At 33.1% G+C, this 20,920-nt stretch overlaps 1 protein-coding gene across 1 annotated transcript in view; it reads left to right on the top strand.

Annotated features, from left to right (window-relative positions):
* The window catches only part of TTC28 (tetratricopeptide repeat domain 28), a 480,591-nt gene that overhangs the window by 16,818 nt on the left and 442,853 nt on the right, over positions 1-20,920 (top strand). Inside the window, exon 2 of the mRNA XM_072953148.1 lies at positions 761-1,039. Within this exon, the coding sequence (XP_072809249.1) occupies positions 761-1,039 (279 nt within the window). The remainder of the gene's footprint in view (positions 1-760; positions 1,040-20,920) is intronic.

Consider the following 20,920-nt stretch of genomic DNA (forward strand, 5'->3'; position numbering starts at 1 on the left):
TTTAAGGTCACTACTCTAAAGTCATAGAAAACTTAGTGATTTGGAAAAATAAATGTCAAAAACAGTTCTTAAATTGCCAAGATACGATTTACAGCAGATTTTTTTTTTTTTTTGGTGATCTCCAAAAACTGGTGTTTGTCTTTGAAATTCCATGGTAGTGGCCAAATTATAGTTATAAAATTTGCCAGTCTAGAAAGATTCTTTGGTACATGAAAGTTTATTTTTCTAATTTAAAACTTACATGTGCTTATTGCGTAGCATTTGGGTAAAAGAGAATTTTAAGAAGATAGCTCGTAATCTTATATTCAAAGAAAACCTAACATGGTTAATATTTTGATCTTGTTCCTTTGATTAATTTCTTAAGTGCAACCATCTTAACATAGTTAAGATCATATTGTCTACATAGGTTTGTATTTTCATTTTTTTCTTAGTAAACTTTAAATTACCAAAGAAAAGCCTGAGTGCCTTTGTTTGCATTCATTCTTTCATTCATTCATTCTCTCAATCAAAAAATATGTACATATATAAATATGTATGTTTACAACAATATGTATATAATACGAACACACACATACATATATACATATATATTTAAGGTACTATGTTGGCTGCTTCTTGGAGAGTTTATTGTCTTTCAGGGCACAAAAGTTAACTATAGTATAAAGCAGACCATGACGAATGTCCATGGACTCTTGACGTTCAGGCAAGGAACCCCTCTGGATTATCTGAACTTTGTCTCACAAAGTTTCTTTGTTTGTAGATTCCTCTCTTTGGTGCTAAGACTATTGGCCAGAGAAGTCCTGATGGACCAGTGCTGAGCAAAGCTGAATTTGTTGAGAAAGTTCGTCAGAGTAATCAGGCCTGTCATGATGGAGATTTCCACACGGCTATTGTTCTATACAATGAAGCTCTGGCTGTTGACCCTCAGAACTGCATCTTATATAGCAACAGATCTGCAGCCTACATGAAAATCCAGCAGTATGACAAGGCACTGGACGATGCAATCAAAGCTCGACTTCTCAATCCCAAATGGCCAAAGGTAGAAATTCTGTTTACTTTTATAGAATCTTTTGTTCTTATTTCTTGTTTTAATGCAGCATTTTATTGACTCAGTGCAGTTATTAATGTTTTAATAGTTTACTTTAGCAAGATGTGAAATGGCTTCAATGAACTGGTACACTAATGAATGGCTTCCTATTTTATGCTTTGGCAGTAGGCTTTCCATTTCTAATTCTTTTCTTGCATGTTGAGATTGGAATTTTTTTTTCACTCAGCTTCTTGATTGGATGCTTTCTAGTTATTTATATAGGTTTTGGATTTCTTTTTTGCACAGATGTTTTAGATGGGGTATGATGATCATGCTTCTGTCCTTCAGTTTAAAGTATTACCTGTCAATGATTGCTTTTTTCCAGAATGATATTTAATCAGAAATTTTTTTTCTTATAAATCATTATAATTATCTATATTCCCTTGAATAGTTTAAGGCTTGAGTTGTTATCTTTGTTTTGTATATACTTTATTTTCAGTGTACCTGTTCACTGCCTAACCCCCAATTTATTTTAGAAATGATTTCTTAAGCTGTGACTGAAGTGTTTGAGAACTTTTTAATTGACCCACAAAACCATTTGATCCTATTCTTGGCTTTCTGTTGGGTTAACAAAAGTTAGTGGATATTTCCTAAAAGTTTCAAAAAGACTGTTGCTGTTATTAACATGTGATAGTCATATTTCTACTTTAATTCTGGTATATATTTTTGGAGTCATACAGTGGAATTTCTAGTATTGCTGCTGTCTTATGAGTTGTTTAATATTCTGTAATCCCCTAAAGGACTTATTTTTATAACTATAATAATTATAAAAAAATTGATTTTAAAATATTGTTATATAACACATTTGGGAGTTAGAATGCTGTTTTCAAAGGATGAACTTTGTTCAATTTCTTCTCTTTTAATGACGTATGGTTTTGGGTAAATCTCATAATCTTTCTGGTGTTAAGATAAATAGGATGATAATACCTATCTTGTAAGATTATTTAAGGGTTAGAGATAATTTGTTACTTGTACATACTAGGTATTTGGTGTATAACAGCCATGATTGTGACATTTTTATTAAGTGTTCAAATTAGTAACTTATTCTAGCAAGGCTTGGCTTGTGTCATCTTCTCTTTTTCTTTCTTCCTTTTTTTTTTTTTAAAGCTTAGGATTGATGCAATGAACCTGATAAATGTGGAGAGCTTAAATCTCCATTCTTTCCTTATTCAGATCCATTTATCTTGTGTCCTTCTTATACTTGTGAATACCTTTAAGTTTTGATCTTTTTCCTTTTTCTGTCATTTCCACTTTTTTTTGTCAACTTCTTGTGATTTTTAACACAGAAAATGGCTGAAAATTTGTACTTTTAGGATTATAGGTGAGAGAAATTACCCTAAAAAGTTAATTTTTCAAGTTTTAGTCTGATTTTTTCCTTTATAAGAGAAGTTATTATATATTAATATTTGCATTAATATGAGCTCCATGTTTGGCTGAAGCTACCTAATTTAGGAGAATCTAGAATTATATAAAAATAAGTTAGGGTTTATTATTGAAATCATGAAAGGATCTTCCTATATAATATCATTCATAATAAAGTTAATTTAAAAAGAAGTTTCCACTACTGCATAAAAAGTTTCATTTTATAAAAACTTGCTTTTATACTTATTTTGGGGGAATATATTCATTATATAAAAGAAGGTTCACTTATACTGTCTTGTCATAAATATATATCTGGTGAAATTTTATCAACTCCTTTTTCTTAATTTTAATTTTTTTAACTGGCTTTTTCATTCTTCTTTGACTTTCTAAAATCCTTCTCTGAAATCTCACTGTTTGATGTGGGAAAACATACCTTCCAATTTCTCTCTCTCTGTAAATGTTAATATTTTATGTAAAGACCCAAGGGCTACAGAGATTGGATGGAAAGTCTATTCATGTTTATTTTGTCTGAATGAAAGTATGATTTTGGTGTGATATGGGCTACAAAATACATATGAACAAAACCAGTATGAGACACCTCTCCCCTCCAAAAATAAGCCAAATCCCATTATTATACCTTATCTCTAACTGCTTCTTAGCTGTTGTCTGTGTTCATTCTTTCTGTATCCTGTTTAAGAAATATTTGTGTTATTCTAGGTTATAAAGTTTTTCCTATCTTTTCTTCTAGAATTTTTATAGTTTTTCCCTTTACATCTGTGATTCATTTTGAGTTGATTTTGAGGTATGGTGTGAGGTAAGGATAAAGATTTATTTGTGTGTTTTCCATATAGATAACCATGTTCCAGCAATATTTGTTGAAAAGACTATGCCTTCCCTATTAAATCTTTGGCATCTTTGTCACAAACCAATTATCCATAAACACATGGGGGTTTTAGTGCACCTTCTGTTTTGTTCCATTGATCTATCTATCCTCATAGATAACCTAACGATACCATTATGTATATATATATGTATATATGTATATAATTGAATTATAGTCAATTTATAATGTGTCAATTATCCATATATTTTCAATTTCTCTAGGTCTATGCATTTATAATAACTTCTCTTTTGGACAGCATATAATTATGTCTTGCTTTTTAGATCAGTTTTGGCACTCTTGTCTTTTAATTGGAATCTTTGTCCATTAACATTTAATGTAATTATCAGTGCTGTTGATTTTGCCATTACCATTTTATTTGTCTTCTCTATTTTTGTTCCTCTGTTACTCACTTCCTGACTTTTACTGGTTTATTTGAATATCTTTGAGTTGATTTTTTTTTCTCTTGAAACCTTTTCTTTGTTTTTAGTTGTTGTTTGGCAGGTAATTATCTTGGTTAGAACAGAACTGCATACTTTCTTTTTTTTTTTAACATTTTTTATTGATTTATAATCATTTTACAATGTGTCAAATTTCAGTGTAGAGCACAATCTTTCAGTTATACATGAACATATATATAATTCATTGTCACATTTTTTTCTCTGTGAGCTACCATAAGATCTTGTATATATTTCCCTGTGCTACACAGTATAATCTTTTTCATCTACTCTACATTTTGATTTCACAATGCATACTTTATTTCTTGAATTGAAGCTCTAGCTTCAGTAGAGATCTTTTGTCTTTAGCTGAACTGGTTTGAATTTGTTTCATACATGGTAGTTCAAGGGCTGTCCAAAGATGTTGGTAGACAGAAATTGAGTATCCTTTTTCTGGTTTTCTTCCTTTTGGGATCCCCTTCCTCCTTGGCCAAAGGCTATAGTTTCCTGTGCTTGAGCATTCTGATTCCCCAGGCCAGAAAGACAGCATTCCTGTTACCCTGTGCACCACTATGGTTGCACATTATGTCTGCACTTTAAAAATGGGAACTCATGTCACAGTTTTCTTCAGAATCTTCCTTCTTCTCTTTGCTCTCCAGTTCTTTCAGGTAGCTTCTTTTTGTGTTATGTCTAGATTTTATAGTTTTTTTTTGTGTGTGTGGTAGTGGCTCTGCTAGAATCTTGCTCAGTCATTACTGGAAACAGAAGTGACATCTTTTCAGTGATCTAAAGTTCCTCATGGTCAGATCCTCCCTACAAGCTCATCTTACCTCTTTGGACCAAGTGGCTTTCTTGATGTTTTGAATTCTCCAGTGGGGTTATTGCTCCCAGTTACCTGGTTATACATTTAGGTTATTGATCTCTTTCCTTTTTCCTTTTCTTCTATCAAATTTGTTAATAACCTCTTTGCATTTTTTCTTAAATATATTCCATGTATATCTGTATAGTTTCTTTCCATAGCCAGTATTACAATCCAGGTTCTTATAGTTTCTTTCTTATTTTGTTGTGGTAACCTTTTATTATAACAAGTTTCTCATTGGAAACTTTGTTGTTCCATGTTGCCAATTGGCCTGATATTTAAGACTCTGCATAAGTGGTCACATTTCCTCCTTTATTTCTTGATACTTGGCTGACAGACCTGCTCTTGTTGGTCCAGTCTTCCTTTTTCTTCTTTCTTCTTGTTTATGCCAAGCTCTGTGCCCGGAGTTTTCTTCCCTGCTCCCATTATTATTGGGCTACATAAGCTAGGTCCAGTTCAACTCTTACTTTTTCCTGGAGGCTACATTGAGCTTCTGTGAATATAACATTCATTGTCTATTGGTAATTTCATTTAATTAATTATTTATATTGTTATATAAACATTCCACTTGAAGGTATCTGAGTCTTGGATTAGCTTGAAAATTCCTTGTAAGTTTGTTACTTATTTTATAACCCCAAAATTGATGAGCATTTTTTTTAAACCCCAGTGTCTAAATCAATGAGAAAATTAGGAGACATAATTGTGCATTTTCTTCTTGAGGACTTCTAAGGATGCAGATGTCACAGACCATAAAATTATCACCTTGATGTTTGTAAGTTCTTGTTTATCATTAGCTGAAGTCCTCAATAATTTAGTCTACTTTTTAATCAGTTCTGGAAGGAATCTAAAGTTTCTTTCAAATCTCCCACATTAAAACCTTTTGTATGTTTAGGGAGATAGCATAGTATAATGCAAATAGCATATGTAGGCAGTCCTTGCTTTGCATTGTAGCACAGTGCCGTAGAAATGACTGTGCAAGATAAAAAAAATCTTGCAGTGTGACCATTGCAGCAGTTTTACTGCTCTGTGACCTTTAAAATTTTTGTCAAAATATTGAAAACTCTCTTATTACAGATTATAAAGATATAAGGAATGGAATAATATTAAAACTAATATTTATTTAGTACTGTGATTTAAAATGTCAGAAACATTGAAAATTTTTTTCTGTAAAAGTCTTATCCAGAGTTATTTGAACAGTGCTTGCTGCCTTCTCATCATGTAGTTTACAATACATAGTGAGCATCTTTTCTATGCCTTTGCAAACTGTCCTACTTCTTTCTGATCTGGATCAGCTTCTAACATTTTAACATGTGTGCTTTCAGTTTTGTGAAATATCTCTGAGAATTCCTGTAATTCTAATAATTTTAGCAGCATTACTTTCTCTGGAACATTTTCAGCCTTTTTGTCACAATTGCCTTATGTTCATAAGTTCATCTTCACTAAGTTCTTCTTACAGTCTCTTGAACGGTGGATGTGTCAACATTCCCATGATCAGCTATTTCTTCTATATCTCCTTTTATATTTGTTTGAATTTTACCTTCAGTGTTGTCACTTTTTATTTCTTTGCTGCACACTCTTCCAAAAATCCATTTTTATGAAATGTCTACATGAGTTTATCACTGGGAGATAAGGAGGCAACACAGCTACCTCTTTGCTGTTTGCATATGAGCTGAATAACAGATGTGCAGTGACCAATCACTGACAGACTTTGAAACAAGTGATGTGGTCACTAATCATGATGCACATCTCTTAATTACATAGCAATTATGACTGGAGAGCTAGCAGTGCAGTTTGTGCTTTATGCATTTACTTACAGTTAATATACCATGGTAACTGAAATTTGAACTGTGTTATTAGGGAACTGGTGTTATTTAACTATGGTAACTGAAATTCATCTATATTGAAACATGTGAAGTAAGGACTGCTGGTGGTTAAATCATCTAAGGGAGTTTCACTCACATTTCTTACAGCTGGTATGCTGTTGGCCAGGGGAACACCAGCAACTGGTCTGTGTTTCTCTTATCATCCATCAGATTTTTCTTGGACTGCTTCACATGGCTGTTGTAGGGTTCCAAGTACTGCAAGAGTGGAAGAACCAGTGCGCAAGGATTTTTTGAGTCTGTTTGCATCACATTTGCTGTTTTCCCATAGGCCAGAACAAGTCACATGGCCACACCCAGAACCACTGCAGAAGGGGATTACCCAAGGGCATATATAGAGAGGGAAGCATTTGTTCTATCTTTCTAATTTACTTTGTATTCTTTATCATATCATATGTACGGTTTGGTACATGTTCATGTACCCTCATTCCTAGGACATATCATATCCCTTTTTAGTTGTATATGTTTTAGTTTGATTTCTTCCCCTTTATCTTTCTGTTTTGAAAGAAATTTCTTTCTTTTTCTTTGAAGAAATTTTCTTTGACACATCTTTTCAGACAAGTCAGTTTTGAAGTAGTTACCATCATTTTAGTGTGAATTATAAGTTACAGAAATAGTTATATTCTTCAAGGCTACCATAGGAAGAGAAACCCTACGGAATTAGTTTTCATATGGTGTAACACTATGTAAGGAAAAGTTCACAGTGGGACTTACCCATTAATTTTAAAGTGCATCATAAATACCTCTTCTTTCTGTAAAGCTCTTCCTGTATTCTATTCACTGATTGTACCTGATGACAGAATCCTATCATCAGGTAAAATACTTGATGAAAGAGTATTATACCTAATTTGTCAGGTATTATACCTGATGACAGAGTTATATGTAATAAAAAATGTTACAAAAATATCGTGGCCTCATGTTTCCTTTTGGTTTACCTAAATTATAATAGTAACAAAATATAATAGCTCTTATCGAGTGCTTACTTTCCAAAGGGTTGTCTGAATCCTTTTATTTGTGATATCAACTTTATAATCACAGTAATCCTATGAGGTAGCTATTAGTATCCCAGCTTTGCAAAAGTGACTGTTTATACTCAGTGACAGATTTAATAACTTGTCCAGGACATCCAACTAGTAACTGGAAGAATTAGACTTTAAACCCAGGACTGTCTGATTCTAAAGAATTTTTCCTTAATTGGCATACTATACTACTTCTCTGGAGAAAGGAGTTCATTAATTAAGAAATCTTAAGAGTTCAGAATTATCTTTCAAGTTTTAACACTGGTATGTCCATATGATGTTGAGCAGACTATTCACTTTCAGTTTCCTGTAGTATAAACCAGTGTCTGAGATTGTAGTTTATTTGCCTTTTACTTTCATTACAAGTAAACAAAGTGTGTTAAATGCTTTGGAGCTTAATAACAGAAATATACAAAATATTGTTTTTATCTCCATTTTTATAGATGATCTGACTAGGGTGCCCTCATTACACACTTTCTGGATATATATATATATATATTTAACTTCAGTTCATTTCCTCAACAAGAAATTTGTTTCTTCAGCATTTCCATATGCTAGGTACTGTGCTAAACCTTGATGATTCAGCCAAGAATAGGCTGTTAAAACTAACATTCTAAAAAAAAAAATTCTAAAAAACAAAAACTAACATTCTAGTCAGGAGAAACAGAAAATAAATAAAGTAATAAATACATATGAAAATGTTTGAAAGTGATAAATGCTCTGAAGACAATTTAAAACAGATTAAAGGGAAAGAGTAGTGAGAAAAGAGAATGATAGAGTTATGGGAGAGTTTATGGGAGGAGATGAGATTTAGATGAGAATTGAAAGAACTAAATGTGACAGTCTGGACAGTCATTCTAGACAGAGTAAACAATCAGTCTGAACTTGGCTAATTGAAGAAAATACCACGGAGGTCAGTGGAGCACAATGAGTGAGTGAGTGAAGAGGAGAAGGTAGGAGATGAGGTTGTTGAAGTGTCCAGGAGCCAGGTCATGTACTGCCTTGACCTTTTAAGCCATTGTAGGGTGGCAATATTTTATTCAAAGACTGATGGGATGTCACTGAAAGAGTTTAACTAGGGGGATAACATATTTAATTTATTATGATCAGTCTAGTTAAAGGTTAGGAGTATATTTAGTTTTTGCATATTTTTTACTTTCCCAATTTCCTTCTGCTATTATGGCTTAATATATCTCTCCTCAAGAATGTTTCATCTGCACTTGAGAAAAATATGTATTAAGCTTTTGTTGGGTGAGATGTTCTATAGATGTCCATTAGTTCTAGTTATTGTCGTTCAAGTTTTCTATTTCCTTGCTGATACGGAAGTGGAATATTGAAGTTCCCAACTATTACTGTTGAATTTTGTTTCTCCCTTCAATTCTGTCAGCTTTTGCTTCATGTATTTTGGGTGCTCTGTTGTTTGGTGCTTATATTTAATGTAACTGCTAAGGCAGGATTCACACCTGCCTTTTTGTTATATTTTCTATATGACTTTGTGTATGTCCTTGTTATTTGCTTTCTATATGTATATTTTTTAGTTGTTTTCTTGGTGATTGCCCAGGGGATGCTATTTAACATTTTAATTTAAAACAATATAGTTTGAATTTATATCAATTTAATTTCAATAGTATACAAAAACTTTGCTATGATATACCCCATTCCTTTCTCTTTCCTTTGTGCTTTATATACAAATTACATCTTTATACATTACAAGCCCTTCAGTGTGGTCTTATGATTATTGCTTTATGCCATTGTCTTTTATATCACGCAATTTCTGTCTCTTTATTGATATTCTCTACTTGGTGAGACATTGTGCTCAGGCTTTCCTTAATTCTTTAGACATCACTTTCTTTAGTACTTTGAACATGTTTATAATAGCTAATTTAACATCTTTGTCTCCTAAGTCCAACATATGGGGTTCCTCAGGGACAGTTTCTATTGCTTGCTTTTTTTGCAATGTATGGGTCATACTTACCCCTTTCTTTGTGTATCTCATCATTTTCTTGTTGAAATGTGGACATTTTAAGTAATACATTGTGGCAACTTTGAAAATCAGATTCCTTTCCTTTCTCTCTACCCTCCCTGGTTTTACTGCTGTTTGTTGTTGCCTTTGTGAGTTAGTGACTTACCTGGACCAATTTTTTTTAAGTCTGTATTCTTTGTCATGTGCAGCCATTGAAGTTGCTGCTTGGTTAACTTAGTGGTCACCTATTGATTGGACAGGGATTCCTTAAATGCCTGAACCAGTAAGTCTCCTACCCTTTGTTGAAGAGTTCTCTGTGTGTGTTGGGGCATACCTTCAACATTCTGGCAGTTTGCAACTCTATCTTAGCCTTTCACTTCCTGCTTGTATAAAACCTCAAGCTCAGTCAGAAGTGAGAGATTAGGACATTCTTGGGTCTTTCTTCGGCATGCACAGAGAGCCCTGTACATTCCTAGATTCCCAAGAATATTTTGGGGTCTTTCAGAGTCTCCTATGAACATCAAATTCTCCAGATGTTTCTTCTAAGTTTTTTTTTCTTTAGCCTCTTATTTAGACAACTGGTATTGCTGCTTCAGGTGGCTGTGATGGTAAGCAATTGCTACTGATTTTGTTTGACATGTGCTCTGAGGGGAGGATTGTTTGCACTGAGCCATCTCTGAGTCAGATCAAATAAAGTCCTATGACTGGGTCTTTCTTAGGAAGCTGCCAGACAGGTCAGATAGTGGTAATTTTCTGTGGATAGAGTGTTGTGGAAAGCTCCAAACCATATGACCCCTGCACTCTCCTAAGTTGGGTTGCACAAGTATTGTGCTTGAGAGGCTACGGATTTTCACATCTACCACAAAGTTTGGGGAAGGGGATAAAAATAGTATAAGGTTAAACCCCACAAATTTACTGTTCTTTGAGATTCAGATGTATCTCGTGCAGAAACACTTCTTGGGTTGCTGCAAGTCATTGGTTAATTTACAGAATTCTGAGAAAGTTGGTTTCAAAAAGTTTTGCTAATTTTCTCATCGTTTTATGGAGGAACAGAATTTTGAAGGTCCTTACTTGGCCATTTTGGAATTGTTTCTCCCTAATTTTCTTTATGGAAAAATATTAAAAAAAACAAAACTGAAGCAGAAGCAGGCAGCCCAATGATGATGCTAACTTAGACTAGAGTAGTGATGGCCAAAAGAAAGAAACTGAAGGATTTGGAATATGCTCTGTAAAAATTCACTGAACATTGTTAAGCTCTCACTGATTCTCTTAACAATCGTCTGTTACAGGTGGTACTGCCTCTATTCTATAGGGAAGGGGAGGCTCAGGGAGTCAGAGAGTAAGAAAAATCAGAATTAGAAACTCTGACTCCAGTTTTCTTTTTTTTTTCTTTTCTTTTTTCTTTTTTTGGTGGGGGGAGGTAATCAGGTTTACTTATTTATTTTTAGAAGAGGTACTAGGGATTGAACCTGGGACCTTGTGCATGCTAAGCATGCACTCTACCACTTGAGCTATACCCTCCCACCCAATTTTCTTAACATCTGTACATTCTGCCTAATGACATTAAAATCAAAGTTATGAGTCAAATATTAAATTCACAATAAATATTTATAATAAAGTTGACTGTCTTCCATAATTCTGTTGCACAATTTTATTCTTGTTTTTAAGGAGATAATTTAGTTATTAAGAAGTTTTTTGTGGACAGTTGGAATGATAATCAGGAAAGGGGATTTTTCATAGGCAAGAATGTGACATTTCCCTTAAATTTCAGTGAACTCTGCATTTTACTGTAAGTGAAATCCATCACAGCCAGCTGCTTCTTCTTTTAATGTTACTGATTTAATTACCAACACAAATGTTATTACCAATTTATCTGGGAATAAATGGTTTCTTATTAATATAGGCTGTTATTTCATGTCTTTTTTAATATTACATTTTATTTTATTTTACTTTTTTTTACTGAATTATAGTCATTTTACAATGTGTCAAACATATGTCTTAAACATAGGATTCTATGACATGCTTATTTGCATGCACTTGAAGCTATGTTTCAGGTATTTTGGGTTAACCTATAAATTGCATATGCACACACACATAATTTTTTAATTTCAAAAGTAACTCAAAATTACTTTTGGAAAAATTTCAAACAATAAAAATTATATTTCTCACATCATCTGATCACCCCATTCCTCATCCCCTATTTCTGTCCTAGAGTGAACTGTTTTTATTCAGTTTAAATATTTTTGAGATCTTTTGGAATGTATGTACAACTCTACACACACATACACATGGCTCACACACATATACCTACATACTTTTTAAATGTTAGATTTGTAGTGTGTTTATTTTTCTCTCTTAATTTGTATACCTAATTATTTTTAGCAGCTATATAATACTCCATACTATGAATATGCCAATTTAATATTTTTGATTTAAGAAGATAAAAATCTATAATAATAGATAAAGTGAAAGTGGATGAAAGGTTTCTATATTTTCTTGGGTGCATGTAAGAAGGCACAAAGTAGTCTTTGTTTCTTTGTTATACCAGAAAAGACTACAAAGATCACAAAGCAAAAGTATATTTTCTAGTTGCCACCATTTGATTGGTAGCTTTTTCTATTTGTTGTTGAAGTGAGTCTTAAGCTTGCTTGTCATTGTTTACTTATTTATACATTTAGTTTTTATTTTACTGTTGCTGATTTGAGATGAGAATCACGGTTTTTCACTGAGAGGAATTTTTCTCATAAATGTGAGCCTGAGGTAATACAGAGTCCACAGCATCTCCTTGGAAACCACGCTTTTGTGGGATAGAACCAACTACTTTAAGATGGGTGCTTTGTCCTTAGGAAATGATTCAGGAAGTCTGGCAAAAGGGAAGTCTTGCTGTAAAGGAAATTCAGGAAATAGGAGCTCAATTATTTAAAGTCTCAGGTTTGTTTGTCATAATTCATTTCAAGAATGTTCTAATGACCAGGCTATAAACATATGATAAGTAACAAGTTTTACTTCCAGCTCCCAGATGGCACATATTTATCACTGAGGAATGTGAATGCATTGTTTCAAATGAAGTGAAAGTTTTGTTGCCATTTATACTTGACAGTTGATTAAACAGTAGATATATACTTTGTGGGTGATATTATTCAAAATTTATTAGGACGCCCAGCTTCTAAAGATTTCTGTTTGTCTTTTGGATTATGCTTCTGCACATAGGCTCTGTAATCTTAGTCTGGTTGCCTCACATACAGAAACTTCTCAGGTGGTAGTTTATTATTTTGTGAAGGAGTGAACTAATGAAATCATAATCTATTATTGGGATCGGTTAAATGGCAACCTGGAATAGAATGTTATAGACAGAATGTTCACTACTCAAGAATTAAATAGCTGATACTAGTAGGATATAGATTTGCATCAATTTAAAAAAGTTGTAGGTCTATTTCCGGTAACTATGTTTATTATGATTCAAATCACTCAATGGAGAAGCTTTAAGTTATTTGAAAATAAGCATTTTAAGAGTTGAATAGCTTTTTTAGGTTTATAGTAGATTTTCCAAGGAGAAGTTGGATTAAAAAGTGGCATAAACTTCTGACTAAGAGTCATAATTTTTCTTAATGACAAAATATTAAATACAAGTTTAAAGTCAATTTGGATAAGGAATTTGTGTTATCAAGAGAAGTGGTGATTTGATTTCTGGAAAGTATATTGAGAAAGGGAAATACTTTTAGTGCAATTGACCTCTAGTATGTGCATACAGAATCCTTTGTAAATCCATGTGATAATGCTTTAGGAGCTGTAGATTGTTGAGCAAACTGTGACTTGCCTTTGGTTTTATGAATTTCCCAGACTTGGGTGCCCCCTTGTGTTTATTTATAGTTAAGACTATTCTGGCTTTCAGTAGTTTATGGGGTTGGGTTGGTATATGTGCATTTTTGAAGGGATTAAAAATTTTAAGTATAATGATAAATATTCGATGCATATTACCCAATTGTTATTATAAGAGGAAAGAGTGTTAAGTATTTTCCTGGTTCTTTCCCCTACATTTATTCTCATATACTCTATCAAATTTTATTATATTTAATTAATACATGTATTAAGGTGCATGTTTCTGAACATAAATTACTTTTTAAAAGGCTAAGGTGGTTTGATTATACCATTTTTATATGAAGGTTCTCTGGCTGTTGTAAGCTATATTGTGTGATCACGATAGTAAGTGCTTGGCACATTGCAGACATTTAATAAATGTTGAAAGGAAGAATGAAAGTACCATAACCAATGATACTTTTCTTATTGACTGGAAGAATTGAAATCAGTTGGATAATTGTCACCTTGCTATATTCTGAAGGACAGTTTGTTACTCTGGTTCCAAATACACTTGGAGAATAGGTGCCTTTTTGATCTTTGGGTCAGCATTTAATTTAGTTTTATACCATATGGTACTTATAACCATGTTAAAATCTCAATCTATAGCCTTTTTCTAATTGACATGGAACTAGGGCCCCCCTTATCTGGACCTTTCATGAACTGAATTACTTTGGTTGATTTTGTGGATCCCATTAGAATCAGATCAACTTTGGTGCAGGTTTACGAGCCATTGTGCCAAACTGATTGTAGAGGCTTAGCAAATAAAAAAAGCATTCCTTTCAAAATGGGGAGGAGTTTAAAAGATAATTATAAAGGAGTTCACTATCAAAGGTTCAGAATTTGAGAATGCTTTGCCTGCCTACTAGATAATAATAAAACTCTTGTACATTTGGTTTGTACAGGCATTTATAGGCTAACTCATACAATTTGGAGATAGAAATAAGGAACTTTATGTGGGCTTTCTTGATTATATTCTCAAATTCTTTTAAAGAATGAGATACAGCATTCTTTATGTAAACCCCACATGGTTCTGTAACTCAACCATGTCATAGAGAAGTAATTTTGTTCTTAATTTTGGTGTTAATTTGTCCTGTACAGAATCTTGCCTCTGCTTGTGTCCTTGTAATCTTCATTGAACAGGCATTTCAGTGATAGTTTTGCAATCTATCAAATCACCAATTCAAAAACAAATTACTTTTGGAAACAGTTACTTACATATAATATGTTTTTCTAAAGATCCACTGCTCTGTGTCATGAACAACCAAACTCATAATTCTGCCTCTTTTTTTCTTGTCACACGCAGTCTGTAGATTTACATTTTGATCCTTCTTTAATTTTGACCTCACTGTTAGCATATTTAAGACTTTATTTTCTGTGCACTAAATGGACAGAGGAAATTTGCTATCTCTTTATATTCAGGATACTCTATAAATTATTTGACACATATTTAGTGAATAGTAAGCATGCATGGCATCATGTTGACTGTTCCTTGGTTACAACTAATACATTTAAAAAAATGTATCTTTAGACAATTTATATATATATATGTGGAAGTGTTTACAGCTTTCAAATTGTGTTTACATTTATTATTTCACTTTTTTCCCCCTATTTCAACCTTATGAGGTCTGAATAGTAGGCATTTTTATCTTTTACAGATGAAGAAAACAGATCTGGAGGGATTGTGACTTAACTAAATGAATTGGTATATGTGGAAGTTCCTGGTCAAATATAAAAATAAAAGAGAATTTTATTATTATCTGTTAGGCTGTTCTCAAAGTTAAGTCTTTTTAAGCTCCATATTCATTCTTCCTATGCACTTTGTATTTTTCCACATAAATTGATCATGTCGTATTGGCTTGTTGGCAAATAGTAGGCAGTAACCTTGCTTTTCTGTAATAATCTGTTAGCATTCATGGTAGATTGGACATAGTGTACTGTGTATTACAGTATAACTCTCCATTAATTTTTCATACTTATTGGAAACAATTCTTAGCCCCTTCTATTATCCATATTTTGGTTGAGGAAGCAGATATGAAACTGAATTTAAACAAAAACAGACCAACTAAAAACCAACTCAAAAGCTTGTATACATAGTTTCTTTTGTAGGGGCTTGGGTACATTACAATGTCATATTAGTAGAAAAACAAGGAGTGATATAGAAACACAAGGTATAATGATGATTTCCAGGGACTAGAAGGATGGGGAATAGGCAGTGGATATAGAAATTCATTTCTGCAAGATGAAAAAGTTCTGGAAGTCCATTGCACAGTGATGTGAATAGACTTAACAGTACTGAACTGTACACTTAAAAATAGCTAACATGGTAATTTTATGTAATGTGTTTTTTAACTATAAAGAACACATTAAAAAGGTAGAAAATAACACAAAATTTAATATATCAAATGTCCAGAAACCTGCTACTTAATAGAATGAGCAAATGATAATATTTTCTCTGCAGTGACTATTTGTGAGATTAAATTCAACTGGATCTTGGTGGTGTAGCTTGGAATTAGCCTCGAGGCTTCTGTGGCATATATTTCATCTCAGGTGAAATACAAACCTGCCTTTAATTTTTAGGCTCTTGCTGTATTTTGTTCAGTTAATCTCGTGAGAAGTGTTCTTGCTTCTAAATGAATGTTACTTTTTTCATTCTGGTTTCTCTGGTAAGAGGAGGAGATTTATCATGTTTAATGACACTTCCATACTTACTCTCAGAAACCTCCTCTCCAGATGTCTGTCTGGCACTCATCATGAGCTATTTGGAGATATCTTAGGCTTTGCAAAATTAATAACTGATTAGCATAAAAGCCTAGTATAGTCATCTATAATGTACAGTGGTTTATGTAGGAGCTCTTCAATTTCTTCCAATAATGACTGTCAAAATCTCATTACTCTAACTTCTATTAAAACGTTAGTAGACACTGCTGTTTTATCCTTTAGTCTGAAGATTTAATTATAAAATAATTTTTCACTAAAAAGTAATTTATTAAAACAAGAGATTCCCTAACCAATAGCATAGTATTTTCCCCTTCTCAGTATTAATTTTCCTTTAGTGTTACCTACTATGCAAGTACAGCAATTCAAATCAGCAAATACATATTATGGAGCATTAAAGAATTTTCTGTCTCACTCAGAATAAAATTCTTATCATGGCCCAAGAAAGCCCTGATCGGGTCTCTGCCCACTTCTGTGATTTCATATTTTATCACTCACTCATTGGCCAGCTGCTCTATCCATAGTCTTTTTTTTTCTTCTCCTGTTTCTTGAGTATTTGCATTTCTTGCCAACTTTGTCATTTGCCACTTGGAATTGTTTTTTCCTCATACAGGTATGTCTGGTTCTTTTTTACATTCAGATACCAGCTTGAATATCACTGCCTAATCTAATGTAACTATATAGCCATCTGTAGTCACATTGCCCTGTTTTTATTTTCTCTGTAGTTCATATTACCTCGTAGTATTTTGGTTTTGGTCATCTGCCTTTGCCTCCTAGAATATATGCTCCATAAGGGTAGGGAGCTTGGTTTTCTTTTTTCCACTGTATCCTCTATGTCCAGAACAGCACCTGACTTGTAGCAAATGCTTAATACTTGGAAAATGACTGAATGATTTATTGCTGTGTCCTGCTATGTGCTAGATGGACACTGTGCAAAGTCCAGTGGCAGTACAGAGTGTAGTTACAGAGACTGCCAACTCAGTGACTACAGTACAGAAGTGTTAAGTCTTATCCTAGAGGAATCTGTAAAATGTTATGGGGCCACAGATAAAAGAGTAACTAATTTCTCCTAGCGGTAGGTCATGGGGTATTAGAGATGAATTAATGTATTACTGTTATTTATATTTCACGTTAAATCATTCTGTGCACTTTGCTGATTAGAGTACTGACTAGTTCTTCAATTTCTAGTACTTGACTTAACCTTGTTGTTTACTTTTCTGTAAAAAGATGGTGGTAATACTGACCTCAAGGATGTTGTAAAGATTAATCATTTAATGTTGGCTAAGTGCTTTGAAAATGCAAAATGCTGTATAAGCCCTGATGTTCTTAATCATATTAACAACCACTTTCTATAATTAAATTTTATTATGTACCTTGTTCTCAATTATTCAGACAGAAATAAATATGAGTTAAAAAAAGAGATTATCCGTAGCTCACAACATTGTAAAATGATTATAAATCAATAAAAAATGTTTAAAAAAAAAAAGAGATTATCTAGGAAAGGCCAACTTATTGTTTGGCATGGACCTTTGCATTGTGTTTTTAGCAGAGAATAATATTGGTGTTTTCTATTTTTGCCAGTGTTTTCTCCGAAGAGTAGTAATGTTCTACAACCCCCAGGAGGCAGTAGTATACCAAGAAGGTTGTGTGCTTAGGCAAGCTAAATAGCCGAGCAAGCCTGTTAGTGATTAGTGACTTGATTTAACATGCAGAGGCTTCCCTTTTTATTGATCAGATAGTGAAGGTTGCAACAGATATTTTGATTTTCATTTTCCCATAGTATTACATTTATCTTGTGTTTTAAGAGTTTTTCCTTCCTAAAGAGAGGATCCTGTTTTACTATTTAAAATGTAGTGCTACCTAAGGATTATTATACACACAGGGACACCTTACTTTATACTATATTATACTATCTTATGCTCTATTATAGATTTTCTCTAGAAGTTATGAAACCTTTGTTTCTACCCTAAAGTACTAAGGGGTAGGATATATTTAAAACCCTGGCTTGCTGCTCTAGTGATTCTCAACTTATGGCAATTTTTTTTCCAGATCTTAGAGGGCTTCATGTTTCATTATATAACTAAAGAGTCCTCCTTCAGAGAATTAGGGTTATTCATTTTCACAAAATTAGAGTTAGTGGCCATCAAAAAGAATATTATTTTTAACATTTTACCTCTGTATCCCGGTTATCCTTAAGAGTTTTTTTTATATTAAACACCAGCAACAGTGTTTTCTAAAGTGTGGAAATGTAAAAGATTTCTAGCAGTAAAGCAATTGGGCATTTATAGGTTCTTCTTTGGGTCCCGTCTCTGTGTTCCCATAATACTCCATCCTTATCCCTACCCTAAGCACTGACTGATCACACTGTATTATAACTGACTGTTAGCCTTCTCTGTATCCCTAAACTGTGAGCTTATTAAGGGTGGGGACTTTGTCTTTTTCACTTACGTGCTCCAGGTCCAGTTTGATGCCTGGTACATAACAGGTGCTCAAGAAATATTGTAAATTAATGCTGGATTTGTGTAAACTTGAGATATTTTAAATAAAGATACTTAGGGCCAAAACAGAAAGATGGTATTTACAAAAGGTCTTCTGCTGTAGAGGGTGTCTGGGAGTTGTTTAAAAATGTTTACAATGCATTGTATCAGTGAAATTTTAGTAAATCTTACTGGGAATACTGATTTCAGAGCTTCCTGAAAGCACCAGTGGACTTAAAACTGGTGTTACTCCTCTGTGACAAATATATGGATGCTGAAAGTTTAGATAATATTTTCTGAAGGTGGTTTTATTTCATTGATTGGGAATTACGGAGTTGATGAAAACTAGCATTTTAACTAATTTCAAAATATGTGTGACGCTGATTTTAATATTTAGTACTAACTGTCTTTTTTTTAAAACCACTTCTGTATAAAGGCATTGTACACTCCATGGAGGTGTGAAGGTATAAAACCCCTACTCTTCCTCCCGTGGTGCTCTACCCTTATGCCTACACACGTATTTTCCTGATACTGGTTCTAGAGTTAGCACATCAGTAGTTTAGGCCATGCTGTCAAACCAAGTAGCTTAAATAGATTAGTGACAAAAGGTACCGTTCTTTTGTTTAATTCTAGAGATAGAGTCTTTGGCTGAAGCTTGATTGAAGTTTCACCTGCCTGTAGTTATGATAATTACACTCTCTTTACTATCGTCTGTACTAAAAACTGCACAGCTTTGTTACTTAGGTTATTTTTTTGTTCTTTTTGTTTCTGTCACCCAGAATGTGAGGAAGTACTTTTAAAAATACTTGAAGCTCTAAAATAAGTCTTCTCACTACAATGATTGATTTACTTCTTTGGGGCTCATTGACAGATAAGTGCAAGGAATATTTTTCCTCCATTGTGATTTATAAGAATTGAGAAAGAATTAAAAAAAAACCTATTCTCTTTAAAAAGCCATATAAAAACTCTGAATTCTTTGGGAGAGAAATACTGCCAGTTGATAATGGCTTTGGTATTGGAAGTTAGGGAAAATATTCTAATGCTTCATTTACTAGGTTCCTCAGAATGTATATTTTAGGTTATAAGGTCTAATAGACTGTAGTAATTTATGTAATTCCTGATTAAAATCCTCAATTCATTGCAGTTCCCAAACTATACTTCTGACTAGTCTCCTGCTTTCAGAGAATAAATGTTCGAATTATCAGTCTCATAATAAGGTGAAAAAAAAATCTAATTCTCTGGGGTGAGAGAGAAAATTAGCTTATTAGCAATTACACAATAATGTTGGAGACTAAACTTTAAAACTCATTTGTCTTTAAAGTTTTTGGTACAGCATAGACGTCTCTCATCACAACTTCCAGCACTTTATCTGTACCTTAATTATAGCACTGGCAACTTTTTATTTTTGTCTTTCTATCTTTCACAAGTGGTTGTTAAATATACCAGTGAACAAATTAGAAAATTTCTTCTTCCAAACTCGAGGCTTTCACCGATAGCTCTATAGCTGATCTTTCCCCTATGAGTACAAAACCTCACTCCTAAGAAGTCATTCTTTCCCTCCCTACTCCACTACTCCTTACAGCTCAGAGGTTTGAAGAGTAAACCCAATAAATGACCATAGACAGAAAAAAACCTCTGGGTCCATGGGGCCTTTAGGGGCATAAAGCAATAATTACATGGGTATGTCACTTTTTAAATAATTACTTCATTTTTGAATAGGTGATACCTGCTCATACAATGATATTCAAGAAGTTACAAAAGCATATACAGTAAAAAATAAGTTTTCCTTTCATTCCTGTCTGCTAGGCATCCAGTTTCCCTCTCCAAAGGCAACTGCTGTTATTAGGTTGTTTTGTATACTTCCCACAGTGTTTGATGGATGTATAAATCTGTCCTTTTTCTATATGTATATAAAGACAACAAAAAGTAAATTTTATATATCCATATCTGCCTATCTACATATAGATAGATATATATCTATATGTAATATGTCTATATATCTATAATATATATACATATTTTATGTATTAAAAGATGTATTATACCTATATATCTAGACATATAAAATAGACCTATATATCTATAAATCTATATGTATAGATATAGATATAGTAATATATATTTTTATGTTAACAACCATAAAGATAAAGATTACCAATATATAGATACATTACATATAGATACATATTTTTATATATAAAAATGTGTTGTATCTATGTTATGTGTTAACAGTTTGGGATTGATAAGGCAAATAAAGGCGTTTATTTTAGGAGTAAGGGTTTTAATCTAGGAATTAGGGCTTACATGAACACTAGAAGAGCTGGAGGAGTGAATGTCAAGGAAGTTACTTTGGAAACTCAGGAAAGTTTCTGTGGGAAGGTCA

The sequence above is a fragment of the Vicugna pacos genome, chromosome 32 (genome assembly GCF_048564905.1).
Source record: "Vicugna pacos chromosome 32, VicPac4, whole genome shotgun sequence".
Classification (NCBI taxonomy): Eukaryota; Metazoa; Chordata; class Mammalia; order Artiodactyla; family Camelidae; genus Vicugna; species Vicugna pacos.